Source organism: Rhea pennata, chromosome 4 (assembly GCF_028389875.1).
Source record: "Rhea pennata isolate bPtePen1 chromosome 4, bPtePen1.pri, whole genome shotgun sequence".
Taxonomy (NCBI): Eukaryota; Metazoa; Chordata; class Aves; order Rheiformes; family Rheidae; genus Rhea; species Rhea pennata.
The window spans coordinates 39,668,606-39,684,863 of NC_084666.1; the positions used below are offsets into that span (position 1 = coordinate 39,668,606).

General features: G+C 37.7%; 1 protein-coding gene across 1 annotated transcript in view; it reads right to left on the bottom strand.

The window, feature by feature from the left end:
* GALNTL6 (polypeptide N-acetylgalactosaminyltransferase like 6) overlaps window positions 1-16,258 on the bottom strand; it is a 489,464-nt gene that overhangs the window by 16,481 nt on the left and 456,725 nt on the right. Inside the window, exon 9 of the mRNA XM_062574689.1 lies at window positions 5,636-5,857. Within this exon, the coding sequence (XP_062430673.1) occupies window positions 5,636-5,857 (222 nt within the window). The remainder of the gene's footprint in view (window positions 1-5,635; window positions 5,858-16,258) is intronic.

Consider the following 16,258-nt stretch of genomic DNA (forward strand, 5'->3'; position numbering starts at 1 on the left):
CATGGGAAAAAGAAAAGTCAACTAAGTGAGATTTCTGCTGTTGTAACATGTGACTTCTGTGCATTAAACAAGGCAGCAAGCCATAAAGCCAATGAGTAAGCCAAAATACAGTAATCTTTGGGTTTTACCAAAACCAGTTAACACATGTTAAACTACAGCTCGCTTTCTCTACATTAGTCAGCCAGTGTTGAACAGATTTTTTGGTAAAATAGGTGAGGCCTTAAGAAAGAAGCAGCTTAGTTCATGTAAGTGCTCTGCCAGGCAAGAGCTCTGCTTGAACTACCACTAACAGTACTGAGTGGAGTTGGCTGGCTCAGCAGATGAGGCATGCAACACCTACAGGAGGGCAGCATCATCTTCAGTCAGTGCTCCAGAAAAGCATAATACGTATACAGGCATATTTATATCTGTCGGTATTTTGGAGGGGGTTATATTTGTTGAGTTTTGTTTTGCAAAGAAACAAACCAGAGGTTTAGACATGTTGAGGTATCAGGGCATTTCTTAACTCCTTTCTCTTTGTCCCTTGTACTATCTCCCATCCTTCATCCCTGGCCCAATATGATATTTCTCCGCACTACATCAAGATTCCTCTACCAGCTCCTCTCCTCATTCACCACTTACTTCCTCTTCTACATATGTCTGAGCTGCTCCCTGACATCCAGCCCTCAGGTATACACACACTTTGGTTCCAGTATCCGCTTTTTGGGTTTGTCCATCCACACTGGGTTGATGTTAAAAGCTTTCTAGAGCTAAACAGACATACTGCATTCATCAGCAACACAGCTGAGGCACAAATCAACTGAATTCCATAATCTCTAGTTTCAGAGGAAATCTGAAGAAAGACAAACCTTGCAGTACTTTCTAAACATCAACCAAGCACGTTGATGTATGTATTTCCAGCAGGAAGTAAAATAGGGAAGTGGAGCTGTGCTTACAAATTAATCTGGGGGAGGGGAGAACAAGGTTTCCCAACTAGTGTTTACATACTGCAGAATAGATCATCTACTAGATAACTTGACCTTATGATAAATTAATGCTGGAGTTTTGTAGAAAGCTACTACCAACATGATTTAATCTGCTCCCCGTTGGAGATGCAAGTATGGACAGTCTGCTCCTTACCCACCCAAAAACATAGCATTTGTCATTAGTACTTATGCACAGCACATGAATTGGAAAGCAATAGATGTATTCATTACCCTGGTAATCATCTTGTCAGAAAAAAAACAAAGGTTTTTTGAGGAAAAAAGAGTTAACGGCCATTGATACAACTGGCTAGGATGAATTTTATGATTTTGGGCCATATTGACAGGAACTATGTAATGACACACACATATGCTCCACGTTGAAAGGAAAAGAAAACAAAACAACCCCTAAAACACTCTTTTAAAGCAAAGTGAATTTTCCCTCATCTTTTAAGGCAATCTATTTTAGGCTGAAAAAGAAATTTCAGAGGGAAATCAAAGCTTCCCAGGATCCAATGGCTATACTGAAGAATTTTGATCTTTGATAATTCTACAACTAAACTAATGTCCCTCACAGGGAAGTGAGGCTCTGCTTCTAGTTCTTGCAAGATTTGCTCATGACAACATGGGGGATGTCTGGACTCCAGTAGCTCCTGCTCCGCCTGCAGGGGAGCTGCGAGGTCACCCACAGACACTTACACCGTCCTGATGAGTCCAAGAGGGAGAAGCACTCCTGGGGTCCTAGGATCTGCACTGCATGCACATCACTGCACAAAATTATCTCTGCCAAAACTAAAAAAGTGGGGAAGTGTAGCAATCTAAAGACAACCTTATGTTCAATAGAGTCATCTGTTTTAAGGACGAGTCCAAAGATGGTACTGTGACTGTCCATACGCTGTCTTACACAACAGAGAAAGCTGAGAGGCACCTTAGTGCTACCAACTTACATAACGCTTTCCATACAGTGTGATTTAGTGTCTCAAATAAGAAGGCGGCTGTAGCTCTTCGACGACATTAGCAACATCAGCTTATGTTTTCATTTGCTGTTTAAGCAGCAGTTAAAGCCAGTTTTACTATGCTGCTTAGTAAAGCAATATATTCTTAGATAACCATAGGGCCATCAAAATCTACAGATAAAATATGGAAAAAACAGCCATAAAAAATTGAAGTTAAGTCAAGCACTGCCAGATACTGGATACTGAAGAAACAAGGGATTGCTATTAAATATTATACTGATGCTGACGAAATAATCTGGACAACACTGAAGTTGGGCAGCACTCAGTTTGCACAGGCAGGGGAATAGCCGGTTATATTGCTTTTGTACAACATACATGTGACACTTGGTGTGCTCAGATTGATTCATTAAGGTTATGAGAATGACATGTAAAAAAAGAAAGTAATCAAAAGAAAAGTTAGTGAGTTCTTCTGCTTTGATCCCTTTTCAAATGTGCCATTTGATTTAACTTAAGACTATTTCATGTGTGACATTTTCATGTTGCTGCTCTAAAACGATTCAATAAAATCCATGAGTTCTGAGTTCTAGACTGAGGAAGGAGTTATTTTCAAGTCTAATAGCTTAGCATTGCTGCAGTGACAGAGTGACTTCCTGAACAGTAACTAACTGAAGAACAAGTTCCTGCAACAAGAAACTAAGCCAAACTCTAAATATTTCCCTTTTGACTCTGGAAAACAAATTAATTTTTTCATATGACCTTGACTATAGCACTGATGAAGCCTGAAATAAATCACGATAGCTGATACGATACAACTGGTTTCTTGTAAAATGTGTTTTCCAAGATACTGTTGGAGGCTGTGACATCAGCGCTATATATGCACACTGGACCACAACTTGTAGATTCAGGAGTACTTCCTATGAAAACATTCTCTGTCCAAATCTCACCTAATCCACCTATTGTTTTAACTTCCTTCAGCAGGATTTCAGATATATGTTACAAATAAATTATTGCGTCTCTGAAAGGGATGGTGGCTGTTACTCTTTTTCAACTGGTAACATATTTTCCAATATATTTGTAGGGATAAGAACAAAAACTAACAGAAAATTTTCATTTTTTCCATGTTAAGAGAGGAAACTGTACAGTGATCTCACTCAGACACGGAAATTATAGTTTCACTAACCTTTATCTGTCTGCATGCACCATTACTTTGTCTCACTGCACGTTTCAGACGTAAAAAGGCAGAGCAGAATATAAGGAAATGTACTGCCTGCCAGCTACAAAAGACAAAAGGCACAAACAAGCACAAGAGATAAGGCCATGTCTACTGTACTGAAGAAGGCTGGGGTTTGTTTTTCAAATTTGCTTCTTTTCCATCAGGAATAGATTTTGTCAAGAAATCCCGAAGACAGGTTTCAAGTAAACGTGTTGGCAAAAAGAAAGGAGTTTTGAATGGACTGAGTGTGTGGTGTGTTACACTACACACTTTTCCTAGCTCTAGGTATCAAGATACTGGAGCCAAAATTTGTCTGAGTAGCCTCATTGTTTATTCTTTCTCAGTCTGGCACAGACAAGCAGATGTAAAGGCTTTCCAAGTGCAAGCAGAGGGGGTACTAAATGACTGCCAGTCTTGGCACAGACTTGATGGGTATAGTCAGCAAGGTTTCTAGGGCTGCTTGATTCTCATAAAGCATTGACACACAGTCTGTTTTCCTCTTTCAGTTTCTAATTACGACAGCCATTGATTTTCAGGTTCGTTCAAGTTCTTTGCAAGTGCCAACAAATGAATTAAAACTTCACAGGAATGTGAGTCTCAGGAAAAAAGAGAGTAGTGAGATTGAAACTTCTCGTTATTTTAGAGAGAATAAATTTTAAAGGAAGTGTAAAGCCTTTAGTCTTCACTTCCTTCCTAAGAACTCACTAAGTCCTTTTAACACACAAATTAGAGGCCACTGCTATGATGCATGATTTACTTTTAGAAAGCCTTACTTTTATGCAGAGAGCATATTACTATTTCTGTGAAAATAATTAACATCTGAGTCTCAATCTCTTGCATGTAAACCTGGATAAGGATTGTCCAGTTGGCCAGAACAGTCAAATACCTCATGATCAGAGCCCTGTGAGGATAGGCATGTATCTGTGTAGAAGATGATGAAAGGAGGATCACAGCAGCAGTCACACAATCCTGATCCAGTCTGACTTCTGCAGAAAAATTTATGTTACCTCCTAGTATAAATTAATTCCCATAAGGCATAGGCAGCAGTATTAAAGATATAAGAAACATTAACAACAAAGGAAATTCATTATTGCCAAGGAGTGGCATACAGCAAGGCACATAAATATTTAACTTCTATAGCTGGTAGCGTGCAAGGAGGAATCAAGGACTGCTACCCCAGAGGTGACTTAAAATCTGGCGATGAGGTAATTTGCTTTTTCTAAGAAGTGCTGCAAAACAGTAAAGGTATCACACAGCGTCTAGAGATCTCCTGCATGAATCTTTCTTAACTACTAGGGATATTCAGAGGTCTGAGGGGTCTTACCAAAAGTTCTGGTTAAAATTTCTACTTCATTCTTTGGTTTCAAGTATGAAAACTAATTGTCTGAGAGCTCCAGGAACATCTCCAATAAAATCAGAGAAGATCAGAACTGGCAGTACAGCTATTCCTAGGGATTTTTTAAAAGCAGCAATATACACTGAAGAAGTAAAGCCTTCTTCATAAATTGTAATGAATCAAGAGAAAAAAGCCCTACTTGCCACCTTTAAGATAGAATCAAACAACTGTAGTTAAAAGTCACTATGATTTTTCAGCATGCCTATATAATATGTCATATCTCTACACCTTTTGTGTTCTCATTACTTCTACTCAAAACAAAATACAATATGGTGTGCTACTGCTCTGCTCTTCAGATAAGTCTGAATGTGGAACATTTTCCACCACCTGAGGAGTGTTCCAGCAGCCTGTGTGCTGACCTCATGCTCTCAAATGAGACTCAGAGATTTGCCTCCCTTTCCCTGCACCTCCCTCCCCACGCCCCCCAAAAGAGAAAGTACATTTAGCTACTATTGGTACTCAGCTATGAGTACCTCACCCCAGGCAGCAGGTGGAGGCTCCACAGGAGGGTAATATTTAGGCACATCCCAAGCCACTGCAGCCATGAACCACTTGAAGTCTTTGCATTTAAGGTGCTTGCGAGCACCTACCAAACATAGAGCAGCCTTTTTTAAAGAAAAGTATCCAGATTCTGCTTGTCATACATGCACATCTGAGCAAAACTGACCAAACTTAACACCACCTACCCCTGCAATAGCTACTAGCACTTGTGAATTGTATTTGTAAGAACACAAGGAGACAGGTTAGTAGATTATGCAAAAAAGAAGTATTGACTCCAGGCCTCCTTTTTGTTAATGAGATTCTCAGTGCTTAAAATCATCTTGTAACATGCAATAATTGCTGATACATACCCTCTTCTGTGTTCTTATCCTCATTGTGCGCGCATATGTACACACAATATTGTAATGAATTACGTAAGGGACAGCAGTAATCCTAAGACATGGCAGTTTCTTATTTTAATGGTTGTTCTTGGGATTGTTCCAATCACTACGAACTCCCCTAATAACACTAGTTGTCAGAAAATCCAAATCTAATTCTATAACTTTAATTTCCTGTAATACAAAACATTAGACTTACTTAAATTTGATCTAATTTGTAAATTCCTCACCTCACCCCAGGCAGCAGGTGGAGGCTCCACAGGAGGGTAATATTTAGGCACATCCCAAGCCACTGCAGCCATGAACCACTTGAAGTCTTTGCATTTAAGGTGCTTGCGAAGTTCCTTCTGGGCAGAGATATCACCAGTTGAAAGATGCCTGTACTCGGGCCGTCTCTGGTAAATGTATTCTGCAAACTCATCCATCCACGTCTCTGCCACACGCTTCAGGTTCTGTGCAGCAGAAAAAAAAACAATCATTAATTTTTTCGTGCTTTGGCTGAATGATATTTCTAATATGAAGAATTAAAAAAAATCTCAATAGCTCACACAAATTGTAAGCTGAGCTGCTTGTGAACTCTGGTGTTTGAATTAAATGTAAACCCTTTTGCAACTGAGGAGCATGACAGAATTAGACTGATGATTTTGTACAGCTTGTGGTTTTTAGTGCTCTGATGCATTTGGTAAGTGGAGGTTTCATTAATCAGATACAGTAAATTTTTGGATAATTATTTCAGCTAGACTATTACTCTGATGTTCTCAGGTTTGTTTTTTGGTTTGGTTTTTATTAGCTGTTAGACTACTGTTTTCCACATGTTTTTGATTTAATTGAGTTTGAGATTGGAGGTTTGGCTTTGGCTTTTAACCTTTAAATGATGTACACAACCTCACTTTCAAAACATGTATTTTCTTTGGACTTCCAAGATATTCTTGATCTTTCACAAGCCACATCCACAAAGACCGTCTTGGTAGATGTGTTTGATTTTCCTCCGTAGCTAACCACAACTATCTAGGCATTATTAACATATTCAGCATGCAAGAGGAATTCTGACATATCATGTGTATGTGCTGCAAATGCCTGTAGCTAATAATACTGTGAAAAGCTTGCACAGCATGATAAACTACAGATTAGAAACTGAGCAACCAAGCCATAATGTTTCTTCTTAAGGCAGTCAATCCAGAAAAGCTAAAGGTGGACAGAAGAGGGTGAACTTGTCTCCTGTTCTCCAATGACAAAACCTAACCATATGAGAATTCTGTCAAAATAAAAACTACTAAAATGAAAGTCTTGCAACTTTTTCTAGACGCTTTCACATTTCATTCTCCCTTGGCCTTAGCGAAGGCTTCTAGGTTTGTCATACCCAGTTTTGCCTCTCCAGCTATGCCATTGCAACTGACAGAGAGGTTAGCAAGACCTGTGTACGAGATACTAGAGCTTCATGCTCACTTTGTGAGCTTTCTTCTTCTTATGTTGCATAAAAAGAACTATAAAACTATTTCTTTTAATTCTCAAAATCAAGAAATGATTCTCAGTTACACTCTTCCTTTTTTTTTCCCCAACTTGTATGGATTCATTTGAAACCTTTAATATTTTTATCGATTTATAATAATAGAATTATTGATTTATAAGAACAGAAGAAGATCTACCTTCTTTTTCTTCTTCTTTATATAAATTCAGGAGACCATCTGATCTACATATCTTTAGATAATCATACATTGTATTGATGTATTATAGTTTATTGCTTTTAAAATAAAATACTATTTTGATTCACTGTTGTTGATGCCTGTGCTGTATTTTTTCAATTGTAAACTATAGAAAAACACTGGTAAGTATACACTACCACCATTACAGTGTTGAACAAACACTACAGAGTATCAATATCCTGCTTTCCTGCTGATAATGTAAGACAGGGCCTTCTGTCTGTTGAACATATTTTCCTTCCTGTTCTTTATGCATCTTTACATGGGTTTTTGACTAATGACGGATGTTGAACAGAAATTTTCTTTCAGCTACTCACAGTGACACCTATGTCCTTTCCTGCTATTTCAGAACCTACTAATGTGTACGAGCAGTTCAAACTATTCCTTCTGATGTACTTCACTTTGCATTTGAACAGCATCTGAAATTCGGCTGCCATCACACTGCTGATTCACCTAGAATTTTTACATTTCTGAACCTTCTCCAGTCTTGGCTAACTTGTCTTCTTCAAGTTCACTCCTTGCTCTTGTCTCAGTTTTCTTTAGGAATATCTTGCTCTCTCCCATGATAACATCACACAATGTCTACCCAAAATTTGGGTAAGAGATTATACGTACATGTAAGGGGGCAGGCAGTCATGAGCTTGCTCTGTCCGATCCCATAGCTGGTTTTGCACTAGCTTTGGACTGGCAGCTTAGCATAGCAGCAAGTCTGCACTAACAAAAACATAGTATGGCTATGCAATTCTGAAGTGGAGCTGACCCAAGGCAGAGCAATTCATGGGACAGATATGCAACTTGTGGCTTTCTGCATTTATCCTAAACAGATATATAAGACTATTTCTAATCCATGGATCCCAGTTCTGACTTATATCTCACATAAAATTTATTTTGTTGTCATTTTACTGCCAAACAGAATTATTCATTTGCCTGTGTAGGATTTACTCAAATTATAATTAATAACTTAATTTCCAAAGGATAAAATAAAAAGACTTTTAAGGAAGAATCCTAGATAGATAACACCCAAAACATATTTTATTGCTGCTTTTGGTCATGCAGCCTAAATAGAAGGCAAACTTTTCTGTATTTTTGTTTGCTTTTAAAATTCCTCCTGCGACTTAATTCACATAAATTTATATGCAGATGTCATAGTTGAGTACAGGCTTAGTCTATTCTGCACTTCTCCAGCTGCCCAATAACCTCTTAGCCCACCAACAAAGCAACACCTCACTGGATGACATTGAGACACTAGGGGATTCTTACTGCTTTGTTTGTAAAAACAAGATCATCCAGTTTTGTAATATTCTTTTTATACAACACTAACTGCAAAATGTTGGATTTGCTCGGTAGTAAGCTACAGGACAATACACATCTGATTATCAGCAACATAAGGTAAGGCTTCTTAGAACACTCTCTCCATGCAAGTAAGCCTGATTCTTACTTTGACGTGCTTTCAAGATTCATTTGAAAATTCCTTTCCTGAACTTTATTAATCTGTGCAAACTAAATGTCTCTGAACTAATAAGTCTTACCTGAATACAAAGACAACAAGATACAGAACAAACGAAGTACATTCAGCTGCCACTGCAAGATACGTTACTATACACTTTGCTTCTATGAAGCAAATACATTACAATCTGCAAGGATAAAGCAAGTACAATTAAAATAATAACACTTATGTCCCCATTCCAAAATGACTAACACCCTGCGTAAGGTTGATCTTTATCGTAATTTAATGAAAACCTACATTACTTCACTTCACATGAAATTAGAATGCAAGAATAAAGGAACAGGGCAGGACAAAGAAAACCAGATCAAATTCAGGAACAACATCTACATGGCAATCTCACCTTTCCGGCATAGATCCTATAAAGCAAAAATACCCTGATAAGTGAAAACATTACATGATATGATGAGACTTTGTAGATAAGGCCAAAATATGATTTAAGTGCATTAAACCAAGAAGCCAAAATTGTGACCACAGGTGTAATCTTTCTAGTGTATTTTCCATTCATATATGCTGTATACCTCATTTATTATAATGAAAAAGTAGTTTAAGCCTGTAAGTGTGATATTATCTTGGCAATCACTTTATCTAATAGTGTTATTTTCATACTAAAAAATGATACAGTAAAAAGAACCATATAGTAGAAATACAGTAAAATAATTTCTTTTAGGAATGAAAAATTTTAAGCAACTCCAGCAGAGAATTACTTCATTAATATTGAGTAGACTGTGCTAGAGTTTTCCCTTTACTTATTTTGCCAATTCTTTAAAAAAAACAAAAAAAAGTATTCCTCCTTAGATGATTAGAATAAATAAATGAATAAAACAAGAGTCCAATAGAAATACTTCATATTGTTGCATCTGGTCATTAGTTCAAAATTCTCATTCACCACTTAAAAGCTCTCTGGTTTCCAATAAGTCCTCTATCACTGTTTTTCTGGTGGAAACCCTTCAAAACATTGCATTTACAAAAAAAAGTACAGTCCTCCCCAATCATTCCCCAAGCATCAGCCCAGACTCATTAGCCAAATATGTTTAAAACTTTGTTCCTCAGTTCTGCCAAAAACATTCTCTGTCATATCCTAAAAATCTTCCAAGGTCTTGTCACAACTCTTAAACAGTCTATATATGTTTAGTATATTTTTATATTGCTGTCATAAGCTGAGCCTCTGTGAAGCAGCCCTTTGAATTTTAACTTTTCCTTTTAACAACACAGACTCCTGATTGGCTCGCTCTAAATCTCCAAATTGTTTATGAACATCATTATACGAAACTCTGTTGAGGATTAGTAGGCAGCTCTCTCTGAAGCTGTCAGTTACCAGTAAGTACTCACCTTCCACGCATTTTAATCTAAATGAGTTTTGTTGACCTAAATTATCATGGTTTTATTAACCTTATTATCACTACACAGGCTTATACATTGCCTTAATAATTACCACACTTCCTTTTAGCATAATCATGTTCAGACCAATAGTGAAAAACTTCAAATCGCATTTAATTCTCACACTTGAACTGAATGCAATCAAGTAGAGTTGCATTCCAGAAAGCTAATCAGTTGCAACCTTGCACGGTAAAACAACGGCAAACATCTCACACATATTTAGAATATGTTTACTTAGCATGTTCCTGGAGCAAAAATACATACCTTTCAAGAGCAATAAGCTCCAGCAAGTTGCAGATCTCAGTTCTATGGCTGTCTATCATGAAAAGTAGCTTGGCATTACGTGAAGAACCTCCTAGAAATGTAACTTTTCCCTGCTGTCTACGTCAATGAGATTCTGGTCTTTTACTCACCTTATGACCAACAGTAAGAGGGACACAATGTAAATGAGAACGCTCATCTTTGAACACTTGATGGCCTACTGATTGAGTTGCTTACTGTAACATAAGGGATGTGACTTCAAGCCCTTTACAAGCATAAGGGATGTAATTTCAAGCCCTTTACAAGTCTCCTGGAATTACCCTTGCCACAATCTGGGTTAATGCTCTATGTTGTGGAGAAAGGAGGACTGTCACTTCCTCCATGCCCAAGCCTCATGCAAGGCTGGATATCTTCTGAGTAAGTCAACATATTAAGCCCCCACAAGTGAGATATGTATGAGAATGAAAATCCTAACTGGGTCAAATGGTAAAATAGGTAAAAAATGCTAAAAAAAGGCTGACTCTGTTACAACTTTGCTATATACGTGTGCATACTTCTGCAGAAACTGAGAGATTAAAGGACTTTAAGAGTCTAGCAGATTAGGCAGCATTTTGCGAATGTCTTACACCATCAAATCTCCCAATGAAGCTAATCTACAAAGAATTTAGAAAAACTAAAATAAGAGTTGGATTTCAATCTTTCAGATTTCTGTTTCTGTTACTCTTTTAATCTGTAGATTCTGTTAATCTTTTAAAGAGGGCCCCATTAAGTGCCATTTTCTCAAATGGCATCGAATACCTTTATCAAAATAAGAAGAATCATTTTTGGGGTGTCTTTGGCATACATCACATTGGCTCAGATGCTTTTACTTCAGTCTGAGTGTCCCATCTAAATGCATATAAAAAGTCAAAATGAAATAAGTGTCTTTGGACTACAGCTGAAAAACTGCTACAGCTTGGCTCAGTTGTCAAGCTAATCCTCATCTCAAGGTTTCAGGTGTCAAGATTCATAAAGCTGGACTTTTAATAGAAAAAGTAAAAATAGAAAGAAAAATTAAATAGGAGAGATAAAATTAAGAATAATTCAATATTAATGAGTCAAGTGAACTCACATACATGAATTGACACACAATGCAAGGAGGTCACAGGGACATCAGATGGACATCCAAGGAGTTTCTCCGGACCTATCCATGACAGACCAATGACAATTTGTTCTCTCTACTTGCCATATTCAATGAAAATTGCTGAATGATGAAGAATAAAACCCAATGACGTTTCAATATATGCATATTTCTATATAGAAGGCTGTGATAGCTGTCACCAAGAAGCTGAGAGATCCATATAAAAATGATTGCAACCTCAGTAAGACTGACTCATCAGCTGTATCAGTTGCCCCATGCATGCATTCTCAATTCAACTTTTGTGACACTGCTACAACTTTAATAGGATCTCTGGAAATTTTTTTGGACAAGTTTACTTCAACTTTGTATGAACTCCCACAGTTAAGACTGTGACTTTGTTTTGTGCTTTCATTCAACAACATTCCTAGCAAGACAGGAAGTTAAAATGCCACAAATACCTTCCCTAGAAATATCCAGACTTCAATAAAAGAGTTGAAATCAATTCAACTTTTTCTTGACTGGAGAAAAAGAGAGATAAATGAGGACTTCTCCACTTGCTATTTTTTCATGGATCATTTTGTCCCTTCACTTTCTTCAGCGAGTAGGGAAGACTGATCTCTGATCAAGTAACTGTCCCTCTTTCTTAAGTATGTTTAGTGAGATTGTCTGTTCAAGAGACGTGCTATTATCCAAATAAGCCCACTGAGAAGGTGGCCACGGGAACAGAAAAAATGGACTAAGACAGGGACATGTAAAAAGACAGATTCATAAACATTCCCTCTAAGCAAAGTTTTAACTAGACTGGTCCCTAACAGGTAGAGAGTAGTTCCCTGTTTTAGAAATGTGGCTCATGCACCGGCTAGGAATGATAGCATTTATATGAAAGATACCTAGCTATATACTATTCCATATTAGAAACTTGCATAATTCTATCCTTTCCATTATTTCCAACTGTTATTCTAGATACAATAGTTAAATTACCATAAAAATGTAATGTCTATTTTCAGTTTCTCTAAACATTATAAAGCAGATTTTTTTTAACCCAGTGGCACTACAGCAGTACAATAGTTTTATTATTTGTTTCACTTCACCTGCATAACTTGTTCTTTCCTCTTATGTACATATCTCACTCTTTGCATTAGGAAAACCCTGACCCCAGTTCACAGATTTTGTCAACATTAAACAACTACAGGAATATTTGGATCCTGCAACAAGGTCCTGTTGTTGGACGTTCAATCTGAACATTTTCCAGGAAGCTGGATGTCATCAGCAGACACACACCTAGCTGCTGCAATCTCATTTGTCACAGAAATAGTCTTTTCTTCTCTTGGCCAAGATATCTAAAATTACATTCAATCACACCAATCAAATATGAATCACCACAGCACATCTAAGTGATTCTTTGCAGGTCTTGGCAAAGGTATTTCAGTTCTGAAATACAAGAGAGGGTCTGACTGAGCACAGAGTTGTTGCTGCTACAAAATAGGCGCCCTGTTTCCTTCTGGAAGCAGCTGTATTTCATTTGGCTGGAATGAATAATATACAGCCCTGCGTAAAAAGTACTTAAGAAGTGCATTGCAATCCATCCAGCCAAGGCAGCTATACTTTATGTTGCCCTGGAAAACAGGTAGCGTAATGTCACAAAAAAATCATTGTAGAGGAGGGGAGCAAAGTTTGACCGGAGGAGTCCGTGCAACGAGCATGGATTACTATGACAGAGGCAGCAACCTACAAAACTCCACAGCACTAACAGAGAGAAAGACAATACCCTACACTTCATGCAAACGTCCTTCCTTAGGTGTCAGAACACAACCATTTCTCGTCTCCATACATGCCCATATGAAAGTGAAACCACAGGAGTGTTTTCCTGGACACTATTTATAGATTGGTGATATACAGGTCTGAATATTTAAATTGTCCACATCAGGTAAGTCTAAATGGGGTTTTTCATCTTTCTGCCTTCTTGCCCAATTTCCTTTTATCTTTATGATTAAGCAGTGCTACTGGTTGCCATTCTTTCTCTCATCTTGGATTTCTTGTCTTGGTTCTTTTCACTTAACCAGGATTAAACTCTCTCACATTTCATTCCAGAAATAGTTTTTATTTGTGTGAAAAAACAACCAAATAAAGAGATGCCTGGAGGTATATGAGAAATGCTTCTCACAGTATGCTAACTAGGTGACAAGGCTGGTAGTATATATAAATAGCTCTTGTGAAAGTTAGCACAGAACAGCTGGCAGAAAAGAAAGAGTCTATTTGTTTTCAGCCTGTAATCTGTGAACACCTTGAACTGAAATTCCCTAAAAACAGCCAAGACTTCAATTTTCTGTATAGAGGCTCGTATCTCCACTGCAAAAAATTTTAAAGATCTACAAATTGCAAAAAATTAAAAATTGCTCACTAAAGGATACATCTGCATTGCTCACTGGGCATAGGATTAAGGCCATGACTCGAGGCGAAGCTTTGGGGCTTTGTGGGCAGTGAATTCCTGGCGTGCATGCCAGGATTGGCATGGTGTGCCACGAGGATGCTTCCTGCCCTGCCTCCGTGGCTGCAAGCCCCCGTGGGCTGCTCGTAGGGCAGCCATGGGGAGAGAGGGAGGCGAGAGTACAGCATGCTGTCCTCACAGCCGCTCTGGAGATCTCAGAGGGGCATAAATATAGCCACAGATATTCCCTGTGAACAAAAATCACTCCATAGCTTTATTATTTGTTTATGGAACTACCAGCAATTGGTTAGGATTTGTATTTCCTTATACGTGCCTACTCTTATTCACACATTTTGCAAATAAGAAGCATATATGCATTTTACAGTCCACCCAAACAATCCAGATAGGAAAACGTTTATTTGCTGCCTACTACTCAGAAGAGAACAGAGGGAGAGTGTAACAACATCTCTGCAAATTTGTTGACTAGTGTGGTGCTCACTTTCCAGACTCATATCCTGTGGGTCCATTTGGACTACAGCTCACCTTAGCAGTTAAACCTGGAGGAGAGTTCAGGGATCTGACTCCAAATTCTCCAAATTAAGCTAGTTGGGTTCCAGTGCTAGTCTGTTGAATGAATCCTGGGAAGTAGTTACTATCACTTTGATGCTATTGTTATGCAGAAGCATTAAATCCTCTGTCTTTGCATTTCTTTCAGACAGCTAAGAGTTAAACTGCCTGTCCTATTCAATCTATTACCTTAAAAGCAAAACATTTATCTTGATTGAAGAAAATATTAAATTAGCATTTTAAAAAATTACTTTGTCTTCTTGTATTCAAGGATTAGTAGACATTACTTGAAACTATTTTTTGTAAGTACTCTGCTTCACATCTTCATTTAATTAATGATGAATTTATAAATCTGCTAAATTAAAGAAATATAGAACGTAAATTTAAAATTATAATTGTCATTATAATATAATCGTGTTGTTGCAACAAGGTAGTTCTTGCTTGATTCATAAATAATTTGCTTATTCTAAGCTGATGTTTCAGTTGCTTATTGCGACTGCTGAATCATAACTGAATTTGTGCTACAGCCTTTTGTGCTAAAAAGGAATGTAAAAGTACCAGCACTGTCCCTTTAACAGTCTATCAGTTTGCACTGTACAGTTTTCATTGTGTCACTAGAAAACAAGAGTCTCACAAACGTACTTTACCTAACTGATTCTCCTTGATTCTGTAACTGGCTGGAAACTGAAAAGAGAAACGTCCAAGTACTGTTTTAAGAAAACCCAAACACCATTTGCAGCTGGAAAAAAAATAAGCAATCTTAATATTGAAGGAAGCTTGGTCAAAAATGCAAATGAGGTCACAGCACCAGATGGTGCAGCTACAGTAATTTTATTTAAAGATCGCTTTTGAAGCCACAGGAAAAGGCTGAGCAAATGGTTCAGGTGGGAATCTGAACCCACCTTTATCAGCTGAATTCCTGAACCCAAACTCTTGCAAGTTCCAATTCAGCGACACAGTGTAATGAGGCAAGTGTCATCATGCTTGTGCCTGCTGGGTCAGAGGATCACTGGGCTCTGGGATCCCAAGTCCTGGAGTGCAGGGAGGAATTCAAGTTAAGATTAGGATTCACCATGCTGCTGGCTTAACATCCAAACTTGAACTTCACTGGGTTTGCCCTTCCCTGTCTTCAGAAAGGGCTAACACTAATGCTCTGGAGTAAATGCTAAAAACCTGTGCAAAATGAAAGAAATTTCTGTAGAGATATATGGAAATTCTGACTTCTTCTCTGCATACCCTACGGAACAGCGAGCTTTTATTGATAGGCTTATGGTATTTACAGAATCATGAATAGAAACCCCTCCTCCCCAAATATGGAACTAAATAAATAATAAACTGGGATATACCTGCAAGAAATTGCTATTTTAGTCTATTTTATTAGATAATTAAGACAAAATGGCATAGCTAGAATTCTAAAAAATGAAGCATCTCTCAAAAATACCAAAGCTACTAAAATAATCCTGTAAAACAATTCAGAACTTCTTAATGGAGCAGCATCTTGCATAGGATTTTAAGATTTAGGGACTCATTCTTTAGATATATGTTCTACTAAAAACAAACAGGCTAAAATAGTTATTAGTAGCCATAGCTTTGTGCCGTGGCTGACAGGCTGGGAATGAATGATAATACTGTGATGCTTCTAAGTTACAATGTAGAATGACTGCTGACATCTGTACGCCTGTTAACCTTGCTTCATGTGCAATTACCTGTAAATTGGGCATTGACTGCATTTGGCAATCAGCAACATCCTGAGACATCCCCAGAAAATTTTTCAGTTATACCTCCTTTTGTTCCTCATAGTCTGTTTTGTAAATCTACTATGTTTTCTTTTTTCAGTTTGTTTTACTTTTGTTCTATACCCCTGAACAGTTTCATTGGCAGAGCATTTTACAT